At 43.4% G+C, this 13,632-nt stretch overlaps 3 protein-coding genes across 4 annotated transcripts in view; 2 read left to right on the top strand and 1 right to left on the bottom strand.

The window, feature by feature from the left end:
• Positions 1–1,640, top strand: part of LOC132840321 (pleckstrin homology-like domain family B member 3) — an 11,840-nt gene extending 10,200 nt beyond the window's left edge. Inside the window, exons 11-14 of one of the 2 annotated variants that reach the window (XM_060861869.1) lie at positions 1–151; positions 291–498; positions 729–814; positions 1,001–1,640. The exon at positions 1–151 is cut by the window's left edge and continues 11 nt beyond it. In XM_060861869.1, coding sequence (XP_060717852.1) covers positions 1–151; positions 291–498; positions 729–814; positions 1,001–1,135 — 580 coding nt within the window. In that variant the 3' untranslated portion in view covers positions 1,136–1,640. Of the gene's footprint in view, positions 152–287; positions 499–728; positions 815–1,000 lie in introns of both variants that reach the window. The other variant, XM_060861868.1, reaches the window with a different exon arrangement.
• A 1,426-nt stretch (positions 1,641–3,066) lies between these two features.
• Positions 3,067–8,020, top strand: pabpc1a (poly(A) binding protein, cytoplasmic 1a). Its single transcript, XM_060861281.1, has 15 exons — positions 3,067–3,651; positions 4,002–4,195; positions 4,287–4,402; positions 4,529–4,668; positions 4,879–4,973; positions 5,064–5,201; positions 5,293–5,388; positions 5,620–5,892; positions 6,011–6,101; positions 6,233–6,346; positions 6,441–6,583; positions 6,730–6,814; positions 6,944–7,074; positions 7,489–7,607; positions 7,687–8,020. The coding sequence occupies exons 1-14, from the start codon at positions 3,459–3,461 to the stop codon at positions 7,576–7,578; spliced, it is 1,899 nt and encodes a 632-aa protein (XP_060717264.1). The 5' UTR covers positions 3,067–3,458; the 3' UTR covers positions 7,579–7,607; positions 7,687–8,020.
• A 3,811-nt stretch (positions 8,021–11,831) lies between these two features.
• Positions 11,832–13,364, bottom strand: nr0b2a (nuclear receptor subfamily 0, group B, member 2a). Its single transcript, XM_060861284.1, has 2 exons — positions 12,746–13,364; positions 11,832–12,622 (listed from the first exon to the last, which is right to left on the bottom strand). The coding sequence occupies exons 1-2, from the start codon at positions 13,317–13,319 to the stop codon at positions 12,381–12,383; spliced, it is 816 nt and encodes a 271-aa protein (XP_060717267.1). The 5' UTR covers positions 13,320–13,364; the 3' UTR covers positions 11,832–12,380.
• Between the last annotated feature and the right edge of the window lie 268 nt (positions 13,365–13,632).

The raw sequence follows: 13,632 nt of genomic DNA, 5'->3' as shown, positions 1-13,632 counted from the left end.
ACATCTCACTGTAGAGGACAAACAGAATGAGCTGGATGACCCAAACACACACCTAAGCACACCTGCATATACACACCTACACACCCAGGCACACACAAACTCACACTCAGAGGAGGAGCCTAAAGAGAGCCACACCCAAAACTCACCCGAGGTCTGTGTGTGTGTGTGTTCCTATCCCTAATTACATACTTCCTTCATCACATCCTTTATTGCCTCTTTCCTTCTTTGGTACTTCCTTTAACCCTTTTGTCGCTGTGTTTGTGTGTGATGATGGCCATGTCCTCCAGCAGCACAGCATTCCTCTCTTTCTAACGATGAACTTTGACCTTCGGGCTCATGTGGAGAATCTGGGTCACGGCGTTGCAGGGTGTCTGGGCGTTCAGTTGTCACCGCGGCGATGTTGCGGTTTCCTGACAAAACGAGGCGGCCGAGTGAAGACGTGGAAGAGGAGATGGTTCCTCTTTGACATGGACCATCGCAGACTGGCGTATTACACCGGTGAGGAACATCATGAGCTGAGAGAACTTTCAGTTTATAACATACCCTTGTGCACTTCCCTTTAAACCTCCACTATGAAGAGTGATTCACTGAGGAATAAACACTGAAACTCAGCCTCATTCCCTCAGTCACAGAATACGACCCTGAGGCAGTTGCTGAGGTTCTCTTGTATAGTGAGTGTGAAACTTCTGAACACAGGAGCTAAAGATGAACCTATTTCTGTGTCTCAGATCAGGATGAGAGGAAGCTGAAGGGTGTCATCTACTTCCAGGCCATAGAGGAAGTTTATTATGATCATCTCCGTACGGCGACGACGGTGACTTCACAACTTCCCCATATTTATCCTGCTCAGTCCTTCATTACTTCCCTCTCCTCTGTCACCCTTTTCCTTTCTCTACCTTTATTCATACTTTTTATAATGAATTAGAGATTTTCTTCTTCATTCTTTCTTATTTTTTTCTTGGCTCCTTTTATCTTATTTTATTTCCTCTGTTCTTCTTAGTCTCCAAGACCAAGTCTGACGTTCTGTGTGAAGACGTACGAGCGTCTGTTTTTCCTCGTGGCTCCAAGTGCAGAGAGCATGCGCATCTGGATGGACGTGATTGTAACAGCAACAGATGAACACAGCCGCCACTGAACCCTCTCTCTCTTGCGCACACACACACATACACATACAGTATACACACACACATATACACACACATACATATACACACACATACACATATATACATACATACACATACAGTATACACATACACACACATATACACATATAGTATACACATACACACACACATACACACACACACACAGATTAAACTGACATGAACATTCTGTCTGATGGTTTAATCAGTGAAATGTTCCATCTGGACATAAATCTTTGTCAGTTATAACAGGATCTTCACCTTTAATATGATACTGTATATTTGAAGACACAGTGTACCCAGAATGCATTGCTGCAGTTTCGTTAAAGTGCGTGGGGAGAAGGCTGCCATCTTGTGGTCACCTTTAGGAACTGAGTAGAGCTGCACATTACATTACATTGGTTTGTTTGTTTTAATTTATTTCCTAACTACAGTTTAGTGTCAACAATAATATGTAAAATATTTATTGGAAAAATATAACAAAATTAAATATTACAGTGAGTGTTTCCTGTTTCTTTATTTCCTCTGTTCTCAGTGAAACTGAATAAATATGAACTCTAATGAATTACACACTCATTCCTTCAATACTTTCAAACAGTTACAGCCTTAAGTCATACGGTGCTTCCTCCTGTTGAGGGTCTCTGGTGCATCCAGGGTCTATCCCAGGAAAGGTGGGTGTAAAGTGCAAGAATTCACCACTCCTGTATAACACTCCAGTGCATCATAGAGGCGCCCCCCCCCCCACACACACACACACACACACACACCACACACACACAATCATACCCAGGGGTTATTTAGCACAGCCCGTACAGCTTCCCACAGGTTTTTGGGAGGTTCACTTCACCACCCTGTTGTACATTTGTATCATTTTAATGTAAATTACTCCAACTGTGTCTCAGAATAGATGAAGACTATAGTTGAGTACAAAAGTTTGCACACCCTTAAAACAAAATGTAACAAAACAAATATTTATATTGTCATAGAAATGATCAAGATATGAATTAGAAAAAAACAGATCAGATGGTCTTGTACATGCTTCTTCAAATCTTCTTGGTTTCATCCGACTCCTGGAGTTTGGTTTGGTTCCTCAATATTTGGTGCTTTTGTTTGTTGCATTATTGCTGTTTTTCCCCCAGTTCCTCTAATTGTTATTTACAGACCTCCTGGACCATAATCTGAATTCCTCTGTGAATTTGCAGATTTCATTTCAAACCTAGTTATTTTATTAGACAAAGCAGTAATTGTTGGAGACTTTTATCAGAATATAATAGGACCCACTCATAATGGAAGTCACACTCTTGATCTTGTTCTAATCCTCAGATTAAGTACAGAAAATATAATCACAGTGCCTTAATCAGAAGTTATCTCTGACCATTATGTTATAGCACCTGATGTTCTGTGTGCTGGTGTAAACACTGTACTGTGGGTTAGGGGTCCAAACTGGTGTAAACACTGTACTGTGGGTTAGGGGTCCAAACTGGTGTAAACACTGTACTGTGGGTTAGGGGTCCAAACTGGTGTAAACACTGTACTGTGGGTTAGGGGTCCAAACTGGTGTAAACACTGTACTGTGGGTTAGGGGTCCAAACTGGTGTAAACACTGTACTGTGGGTTAGGGGTCCAAACTGGTGTAAACACTGTACTGTGGGTTAGGGGTCCAAACTGGGGGGTAAATAATAATCACCACCAGAAGAAGCCCATTGCTATGAATCTGTGATGTGAAGCATTTCAGAGGAAACTAAGAAGTATTGGGATCAATTATTCATTTATTTATTAGTAATATAATTTTATTATTAATCTTTTATTTTTATTTCATTATTATATATTTAAGCTTCAGCGCGTTAAACTGTGTGTCCTTCTTAAATCGCGACTTCCGGAGGAAAAGGATTTTTTTTTTTGTGAAACTCGGTTTCCGGTTCCGTCCCTCTTCCGTTTAATGCTGTGGTGAGCGCGTGTGCCCCGGAACCTCGGCACACATCTTATTAAAAAAAATCAAAAATACAAAAAAATTACAAAACAGAAAATCAACAAAAAATCTATTTTCGTCTTTGTAACCGAGACTTTGGTGAAGCAGCGAAGATTCCCAGCTTTAGCTAACGGTTAGCGTACTGAGTTAGCATTTAGCAGCGGATTAGCTTAGTGTGCTAACAGATTAGCATTAGCTTAGCTATCTCAGAGCAGCTCGGTGGTTTTAATGTGTTCATTTTAGCCAAATTAAAGTTAATTACAGTTCGGTTTGTGACCCAAATCGCTTTGTTTGCGTTAAAGTGATAGACGTGAGTTTGGCGTGTAAAACGTGTGTAGTTGAGGATGAACCCCAGCGCTCCCAGTTACCCCATGGCGTCTCTGTATGTGGGGGATCTGCACCCGGACGTGACCGAAGCCATGCTGTATGAGAAGTTCAGCCCCGCAGGTCCCATCCTGTCCATCCGCGTGTGCAGGGACATGATGACACGCCGCTCGCTCGGTTACGCCTACGTCAACTTCCAGCAGCCCGCAGACGGTGTGTTAATGTTGTGTTAATGTTGTGTTAAATGGTTTATGGCACTGTACTCATCATCTAAAGTGCTCAGTGACGCTGTATGATGAGGAGATGAAGTGTAAATGGGTTCAGATTTAATTTGGTAGTTTTGTTTCCTTCTGATTTTATTTCTATCAGGTTTTATGTCTTGTTTCTCTTTTAAATCACAACTTCTGCACAGAATTATTGTACCAGCTCGAAACTAACCGTTTTGTTGTCTGATGAATGAAAGAAAACTTGGTGTAGATGTAAAAGTGTAAAGCTGTCTGGCTGTTGTGTGTGTGTACACGTCTGTGGTGAAAGTGCTTTTGTTATGTCCTGGATTTCTTTAGCTGAGCGAGCTCTGGACACCATGAACTTTGACGTGATTAAAGGACGTCCTGTACGCATCATGTGGTCTCAGAGAGACCCCTCACTGAGGAAGAGTGGTGTCGGAAACATTTTCATCAAGAACCTTGACAAGTCCATCGATAACAAGGCTCTGTATGACACCTTCTCAGCATTTGGGAACATCTTGTCCTGCAAGGTTTGGTCTTCCTACCTCTGTGTGTTTGTGTGTGTGTTTAAGTAGTGTCCGCATTATGGAGTGTGTCTATAACTTTGTGTGTCTCCTGAAGGTGGTTTGTGATGAAAACGGCTCTAAGGGTTATGGCTTTGTGCACTTTGAGACCCACGAGGCTGCAGAGAGAGCAATAGAGAAAATGAACGGCATGCTGCTCAACGATCGCAAAGTGTATGGCACAAGTATAGATGAGTCTAACTGCCTGACTGAGTTTCACTAATTTGTACTTTTGATGATCAGTAGGATGTCGTGTATAAATGGTGCTGATGGTGTGTGTGTGTGTGTGTGATATTACAGGTTTGTTGGACGCTTTAAATCCCGTAAAGAGCGCGAGGCGGAGATGGGAGCTCGTGCCAAAGAGTTTACAAATGTCTACATTAAGAACTTTGGTGAGGACATGGATGATGACAAACTCAAAGACATCTTCAGCAAATATGGTGAGTGTGTGCTTGTATATTTTATTAGCAAAACCCAGTGACCTCATGCTCTATAATCACAAAACTATTTTAACATTACTTACGCATCTGTAGGTTTTGTTTCCTCTGAGGATAAGACGGTCTGATCATGCCTTTAAAAACTGTGCTCTAGGGATGCAGCCTGAAAGCCTGGTGTGCGTGTGTGTGTGTCTGCATATTTGTGTGTAACAGGTCCTGCACTGAGTATTCGGGTCATGACAGACGAGAGTGGAAAATCCAAAGGCTTTGGCTTTGTGAGCTTTGAGAGGCACGAGGATGCCCAGAGAGTGAGTGTGCCCTATGACCAAGTCTACTAGTGAAGAGTAAGTGTGAACTTGTGGCTCTGGGGTGCAGATTAATTGTGTTTGTGTGTGTAGGCTGTGGATGAGATGAATGGAAAGGAGTTGAATGGGAAACAGGTGTATGTGGGCCGGGCACAGAAAAAAGGTGAGCGGCAAACTGAACTGAAACGCAAGTTTGAGCAGATGAAGCAGGACCGCATGACTCGCTACCAGGTATGTGTGTATATGTGCATACACACACAGATACACACGCACACACACAGATACACATGCACACACACAGCTAATCTCTGTTATGTTATAGGGTGTCAACTTGTATGTGAAGAATCTGGACGATGGTCTCGATGATGAACGTTTACGCAAAGAGTTTTCACCTTTTGGAACCATCACCAGTGCCAAGGTAACCTGCCCCTGACTGCTCATGAATATTCATGACATGAATATTAATGTAACATTTTACATATTTTAAATAAATTAAATCATTGACTTTAATATATTCATATGAAGCTGAAAATGATTCTTCAAATTGATCTACTTAAAAAAAAAAAACACTAGTGTGTTATGTCACTAATGTTAATGCAGATTTATTAGACTTTTTTTAATGTTGAAATGTCTCTTCTGCCCCCTGCAGGTGATGATGGAGGGTGGACGCTCAAAAGGCTTTGGCTTTGTGTGTTTCTCATCTCCAGAGGAAGCTACAAAAGCAGTGACCGAGATGAACGGGCGCATCGTAGCCACCAAACCGCTGTATGTAGCTCTGGCACAGCGCAAAGAGGAGCGTCAGGCTCACCTCACCAACCAGTACATGCAGAGAATGGCTAGTGTGCGCGCCGTCCCAAACCCTGTCCTTAACCCCTACCAACCCGCACCGCCATCTGGGTACTTCATGGCTGCCATTCCTCAGGTACACACACTCTTATTGTCTTTAACCATAAAATTAAAAATGAGTCAGTTAGTAATTTGTCATTACAAGGTCAGTTAATATATGTGTGTGTGTGTGTGTGTGTGTGTGTGTGAGATAGGCTCAGAACAGAGCTGCCTATTACCCAAGCAGTCAGTTGGCGCAGCTCCGCCCGAGTCCCCGCTGGGCCACACAGGGTGTTCGCCCACAGCGTGAGTTGTAGCTACACCCAGCACTTCCTCATCACTCTGGCTGTGTCCCAAACCACTACCTGCACTAAACTGGGGTGTGTTACATGGCAAGATGGGGTTTGATGACATCATGTTGAATTTTCTGATTGCAGACTTCCAGAACATGCCGAATGCCATCCGTCCTGCAGCACCACGTCCACAGACCTTTGGGACCATCCGCCCAACGGCCAATCAGGTGCCGCGTATGATGGCGTCACAGCGCATGAGTGAGTCTCTCACACACACACACACACACACACACCTTTTTTTTTTTTTTTCTTCTTTTTTTCAATATTCCTGACTCTGTGTATCTGTATGTAGCGTCTCAGCCACTAGGGCCACGCCCGGTCAGTGCAGGAGCCGCTACAGCTGCAGCACCAGTGCGAGCGGTGCAGCAGTACAAGTACACACCTGGAGTACGAAACACACAACAACACCTGGCCACACAAGTACCCCTGCCACAGGTACATACACAAGGCTGTAAAAATCCCTGCACTAATGTTCCATATAATCAGCCTTTTAACAGTGCTTTCTGAACTCAAGTTTGTGTGTGTGTAATTGCTGGATGTGTATATTAATGATGTGGAGTGTGTGTGTGTGTGTGTATCAGGCTGCAGTGCATGTGCAGGGTCAGGAGCCTCTCACAGCCTCCATGTTGGCTGCTGCACCCCCACAGGAGCAGAAACAGATGCTGGGTGAGTTACATACATGTTCTACCTTTCTCACTCCTAACAGTTCATAGAGCTGCTGTGGAGCTAAACACCCCCCACCCCCACACACTCACACTCACACTCAAACGTTGTTTTCTTTGTGTTTGTGTGTAGGTGAGCGTCTCTTCCCTTTGATCCAGAACATGCACCCGAATTTAGCTGGTAAAATCACCGGCATGCTGCTGGAGATCGACAACTCGGAGCTACTGCACATGCTCGAGTCTCCTGAGTCTCTGCGCTCCAAGGTACGTATTTACACACAAATACATGCGTATGTTCTTAGTTTACTATGGTGGCTGAGAAGTGCAAAACACACTAACAAATCCTAAAACACAACGACAAGTCAGACAACCCGGAAGAGGTAGGGTTAGTTTGCAAATGGAAACTTACCGATCATCGGACACGACGCCTGTCATTCACCTGTATATCTTGAATGACAGTTTCCATTCGCAGACTATACCAACCTCTTCTGGGTTGTCTGACTTGCACTTCTCGGCCACCGTAGTTTACTGCTCTTATAAAACTTTGTAATAACGTCAAATGGGTGTTTGTCACCACACTAGAAAGACATCTAAACATTTGGGATAGTCACATGTTATTAGGGTTCTTGCTTTTGTGGTTTGATGTGTGTGTGTGTGTGTGTGTGTGTGTGTGTGTAGGTGGATGAGGCAGTGGCTGTGCTGCAGGCTCACCAGGCGAAGGAGAACGCTCAGAAATCAGTGAGCAGTGCAGCTGTTCCTGCTGTTTAATCACAAAGGAGGAGCTTTAATGAGAACAGGTGTGTATCAGGATCTTATGAACACACACTGACTCAGTGTGTAAGTGTAGAGACTAACAACTGGTGTTTTCTCCTCCAGAATAATTCAGCTGCTTCACCAAGACGGACAAGAAAAAAACAAATACAATTAAATACATTTAAACATAGAAGAAATCAGAAAAATAGATTTCAGATGCAAAAAAATCTTCTGCCAGGTCTGAACACGGGCCTCGAATATACAGAAAATATACACAAAAAAACAGAAAAATGTAAAAATTGAACTCATTGATCATTCCTTTCGTTTTAATTTCTTTTTCTTGCCGAGTGTGTGTGTGTGTGTGTGTGTGTGTGTGTGTGTGTGTGCGCGCGTCTCCTCACACTCAATAGCTAAGCTTTTGGAACATGTGAATTGGATTAATAAAGATTGAAATGTTTGTTTCTCCTCTTTTTTACTCTTCTGTCCTAATGGGGTAAGAATGTGCAAACCCAGAGGCTGAGATTAGTTGTGTGTGTGTCATTAAGTCAAGAAGTTTTAGTCATTTCAGCCACATTCAGGTTCATCTCAATACATCAGAATGTTGTCAAGAAGTTCATTTATTTCAGTAATTCAACTCAAATACTGAAACTTGTGTATTCTATAAATTCAGTACACAGACTGATGTAGTTTAAGTCTTTGGTTCTTTTAATTGTGATGATTTTTGCTTTTTAACCCACCAATCTCAAAAAATTAGAATATGGTGACGTCAATCAGCTAATCAACTCAAAACACCTGCAAAGGTTTCCTGAGCCATCAAAAGTGTCTCTCAATGTGGTTCACTAAGCTACACAATCATGGGGAAGATTCAAAAGTCCTCTTTTCAAATAAGAGCAAGTTTTGTATATCATTTGGAAAACCCAGGTCCTGAAGGCTGGAGAAGTTCGTAGCCCAGCTTTTTTATTAGGAAGCTTTTATTGTCATTACAACCATATATATGTGTTACACAGTGAACTGACAGCTCTGAGCATTCCCTGAGCACATCCTTCCATGCCTTGATTGTCACCACGAGTGTTCTTTCTCTATTTGAAGTGACTGTCCCTAAAATATGTACATTTCCATCTACAGCTGTCTTGTAGTTTGTCTGCCACATGCGCCGGGTGTCTCCGCTGTCCTGGAGGTGGCTGTGGATTGTCTGGGCATGTGCACGCTAGTGATGGCCAGTTCGTGAACGAATCGTTCTTTTGAACCGGTTCTTTTTAGTGAACTGAATGAACCGGTTCACCAAATCGGACTGATTCGTTCTAAACAGTTCGCGTCTTGAGTCAGCGCTGATCCACAAGTTACTAAAGTTCCTCACTTCCGGTCATCCCTGACAGTCGGTCCGACTCTAAATAAACTAATATCCCTGAGTTTATGTAACTCCTGTACACTGAACTGAGACGTGCTGAGAGAACTGTGAACTGGAGCTGTTGATACTGCGCATGAATCACTGCGCATGAATCACTGAACCGATACAGCGAATCATCAGTTCACTGAACCGATACAGTAACAAATGTAAATAATTATGATTTAATGTCTTATCAACATATGAGTGTTTAACTCAGTTACATTAGTTTTTGAAACAACTGATGGAGCGAAAGAAACATTTCAAAATTATACTTTTTTGTAAGTTGATGAAGATTAGTTTATTAACTTTATATCTTTAAGACACATAAAACACCCACGTCTGTACATCACTGCCTGTACTGTGTGTTTTAGTTGTAAAACTTAAATGTAAGAAACGTATTTAACTAAAGTTATGATTACAAAAAACTTTTCATATGTGTTAAATTAATTGTATTGATATCTGCCGGCAGCGGCGGGATGAAGGAATTTACGTCATTGTGAATTACGTCATTACGTCAGGACGTAAAAGAACTGGTGACCTGGATTATTGAACTGGTTCATTAAAACGAACTGTCCAAAAGAACCGGTTCGCGGAAAAGAACCGAACTTCCCATCACTAGTGCACGCTTTGCTCGGGACAGTTTGGACCTTACTGTTCTTTGGGCCGCCCTGTCCCCTGTTCACACACTTGGTTGGAGTGTGTGGTGATGGTCTTGGTGACGGTCACGTGACGTCATCAATGCACTTTCCGATGTAATTGGTCACTGATGCCGTGTCCTCCTCCAAGTTCACGGAGTCGCCGTTGGTTGCAGCCTCACTGAAGATGATTCAGTGAGTAAACTCAAAGCAGTTTAGAGAGAGAGAGAGAGAGAGAGAGAGAGACTTTGACTTTTTACATCCTTTATTTGCACAAGTCACTTAAAATAACAGCAATCAGAGTGACTCAATAACTATATATATATATATATATATATATATATATATATATATATATATATATATATATATATATATAAATGAATAAATAAATAAGAGTATTAAAATAACTCAAATAAATGAGGTAAACTGATAATAATCATCATCTTTAGCTCAGCTCTGGTGCAAAGCTCAGTTCTCCCTCAATGACTGCGCATAGAACATTATTACAACACCACACTGACTGAAACGTGCAGGTTATTCATGTTGTTATAGAAATTAAAATCAGTCAGTACTCTTGATTTAATAAGTCTGGAGAGAGAGAGAGAGAGAGAGAGAGAGTTGAGAGAGAGAGAGAGAGCGCGACAGAGGGAGAGAGAGTTGAGAGAGAGAGTTGAGAGAGAGAGTTGAGAGAGAGAGAGAGTTGAGAGAGAGAGAGCGCGACAGAGAGAGAGAGAGAGTTGAGAGAGAGAGAGAGAGCGCGACAGAGGGAGAGAGAGTTGAGAGAGAGAGAGAGAGTTGAGAGAGAGTTGAGAGAGAGAGAGAGTTGAGAGAGAGAGAGAGTTGAGAGAGAGAGTTGAGAGAGAGAGAGAGAGAGAGAGAGCGCGACAGAGAGAGAGAGAGTTGAGAGAGAGAGTTGAGAGAGAGAGTTGAGAGAGAGAGAGAGTTGAGAGAGAGAGAGCGCGACAGAGAGAGAGAGAGAGTTGAGAGAGAGAGAGTTGAGAGAGAGAGAGAGAGAGAGAGAGAGAGAGCGCGACAGAGAGAGAGAGAGTTGAGAGAGAGAGTTGAGAGAGAGTTGAGAGAGAGAGAGAGATTTGAGAGAGAGAGAGAGTTGAGAGAGAGAGTTGAGAGAGAGAGTTGAGAGAGAGAGTTGAGAGAGAGAGTTGAGAGAGAGAGAGAGTTGAGAGAGAGAGAGAGATTTGAGAGAGAGAGAGAGTTGAGAGAGAGAGTTGAGAGAGAGAGAGAGTTGAGAGAGAGAGTTGAGAGAGAGAGTTGAGAGAGAGAGAGAGTTGTGTGTCAGCTGGTGTGTAAACCTGTACTGCTGTGTGTGAGGTTACAGCAGTTCAACAACCTTCAGCTTCTGTATAGTGTAATAAAGTGCATTATTCATAACACAATCTGATTCTCTCTCTCTCTCTCTCTCTCTCTCTCTCTCTCTCTCTCTCTCTCTCTCTCTCACACACACACACACACAGAGATCAGCACTAAAGCATTAAACACACACTGTATATGGTGTTTAGCTGTTTGTGGCCTTGACCGCTGGTGAGAGGAACCCGTTTCAGTTGGGGATGAGTTGAAGACACACGTCATGTTGGACAGCGTGAGTCATGATGCATCTTCCACGTATGTTAGTGTTTATTGTGGTGTGTGTACACACTCTTAAACTAAAAAGAACATTTTGTACTGTCATACACCAGTGTGCAAGGTTGTGTTTCATTTAGGAATAAATGTAAAATTGTGTGTGTGATTGAGAGCGCGAGTGTGAGTGAGTGTGTGTGTTTGTGAGCGAGAGAGAATATGTAGAGTTTCATGTTTAAATCATGTGTCTGTGTTTGTCTTCATTATTCACATGAACATGTGAGATGTTTCTGATCACAATAAAATCTACAGAAGAACATATTAGTATTTTGGTGTTGAACTTTTACCTGCATGTTGTTTGTGTCCGTTAGAGCAGAGTGTTGTGACCTGCAGTAAGGCCCTGCTGAGTCACTGACCTTTTGACCTTTGACCTTGCAGCAATCATTTAAATACAAGGGCAAAGAGGAACAAACACACACACACACACACACACACACACACACACATACATACACACACAGTCTGATCACTTTGTATTTTCTTTTGTATTTCTGATATTTTTTTTCCTCTTCTAGTTTCTCTCACTCTCCCTTCTTTTTTTATCTTTCTTTTACTCTTTTCTTCCCCGAAAGCTTCTTTTATCTAATTAAACTAGGCACAATTTGACATTTTGTGTAGAAAAATAGTTTTATTGCAGCATCAAATAAATTTACAAAGACATTTAGTGAAATTTAGTCTCACAGAGACCAGAGCAGGGCCTCAGAATCACACACACACACACACACACACACACACACACACACACACACACACACACACACACACACACAAAATATAAAGAGTATAAAAGCTGGGTGTGGCCATTGCAGTGTGTGTGTAGTTCTCTTGAGGATCTGGTACAGATCAGCTCTCAGAAAAAACACCTACTGTACTGAAGCAGGTGGTGATGTTCAACTAACAGCACTGTGTATACATCGTCAGGGCGGAGTCACACAGCAGGGCGGAGTCACACAGCAGGGCGGAGTCACACAGCAGGGCGGAGTCACATGGTTGAGCGATTGAAGATGGGGTCAGTATAGAAAACAGGAAGCTGTGTGTTTCAGACTATGAAACAGACCAGAGTATGCTCCCGGGTGATTTGGGATGAAGCCAGGGTTGAAACATGATCATCTCCCTGTTCTGTCTGATCCTCATTCTTTCAGCTCAGGTGTGTGTCTCTATCTGCCAAACAGTATGTCAGTAATGAGGTGTAGAAGATGAGTGGAGCCGATGATAGGTCTAAAGAAGAGTTCAGTGATTAGCTCAGGTGTGACTCTCTGCAGTGAGGACACAGCAAGGAGGACGCGGCCAAAACTCCCTCCATCACCCGAGTGCAGAAGAAACAGAACCTCCCTGAGAGCACGCTGAGCCTCACGCTGAAGACCGTTCACCAATGGTGCCACCTGCAGGCCGGGCACATCTACACACACACACACACACACACACACACACACAGATCAGCACATTATTAGGATTATTCTGGCTTGTGAGTGTGTGGAGTAAGTTTCTGTTTGTATGTGTGCATGTGTGTGTGTCTACTCACCTGGATTAAAGATCATGGTGCCTTTCAGGTAAGCGTACTCTTTGGGACTCAGATCCAGACTCCATAGCTTCCTGAGACAGGATTTGAGGTTCTGGACTCCACTTAGTGTTGGTTGCTCTCGGTTCTTTTCGTGCTCGTGCTCTCGGTTCATTAGAATCTTCTTCAGCATGCTGGTCATGGGCTCGTGCTCCACCTCAAAGCTCACACGCTCCTGTGCCAGTCCCAGGATGAAGAGCGGCGCCCAGCAGTGATGCAGCAGTGCGAGCTGGTCCTCCGCCGGAAGCTGCTGGAATGCAGGCAGGCTCGCGACAAAGTGTACAGTCTTCACGAGCACGCTCGCGGCTGCCAGGCAGGTGTCACGTGACCGGAGCCGTACGGTGCGGCGTGTGTCACAGTGACAGCGGCTGGACGGCGAGTAGCTCAGGTCAGTGGCTTCCACATCACCGGTGAGGATGTTGAACAGGATGGCGTGCGCGTGAGATCTCTCGGAGCACCGACACTCACACTCCATGTTTTTGTTCTGTAAAATTCGGTGTGTAGTAAATCCTCTCAGCAGCTGAACCGGGACACACATCCGGTCTCTTAGGCATGAGACTGCAGTGTGTGCAGCTTGCTTTTTATAAAGACTGGGGGCTTAAACACTAAGCTACATGGGTGGCCTTTGACCGAAATACACGCCTCTCTTTTCCTCGTGCTGGTACACACAGATAATCCAGTGGCAGTGTGAATGAACCGGAGGATGGAGTCACAGGATGTTATCACGCCCGGGATCATTAAACCAGGCTGTACCATGGATCCAAGGACTCCTGCATGAGAGAGCTGTGCGCCAAGTAAACAACAGAAAGGTCAATGACCCTGCTGTGACCTTGAGATATAACACACACACA

This window comes from Tachysurus vachellii, chromosome 25, assembly GCF_030014155.1.
Source record: "Tachysurus vachellii isolate PV-2020 chromosome 25, HZAU_Pvac_v1, whole genome shotgun sequence".
NCBI classification, from domain to species: Eukaryota; Metazoa; Chordata; class Actinopteri; order Siluriformes; family Bagridae; genus Tachysurus; species Tachysurus vachellii.
This window is presented reverse-complemented; position numbering and strand designations above follow the sequence as displayed.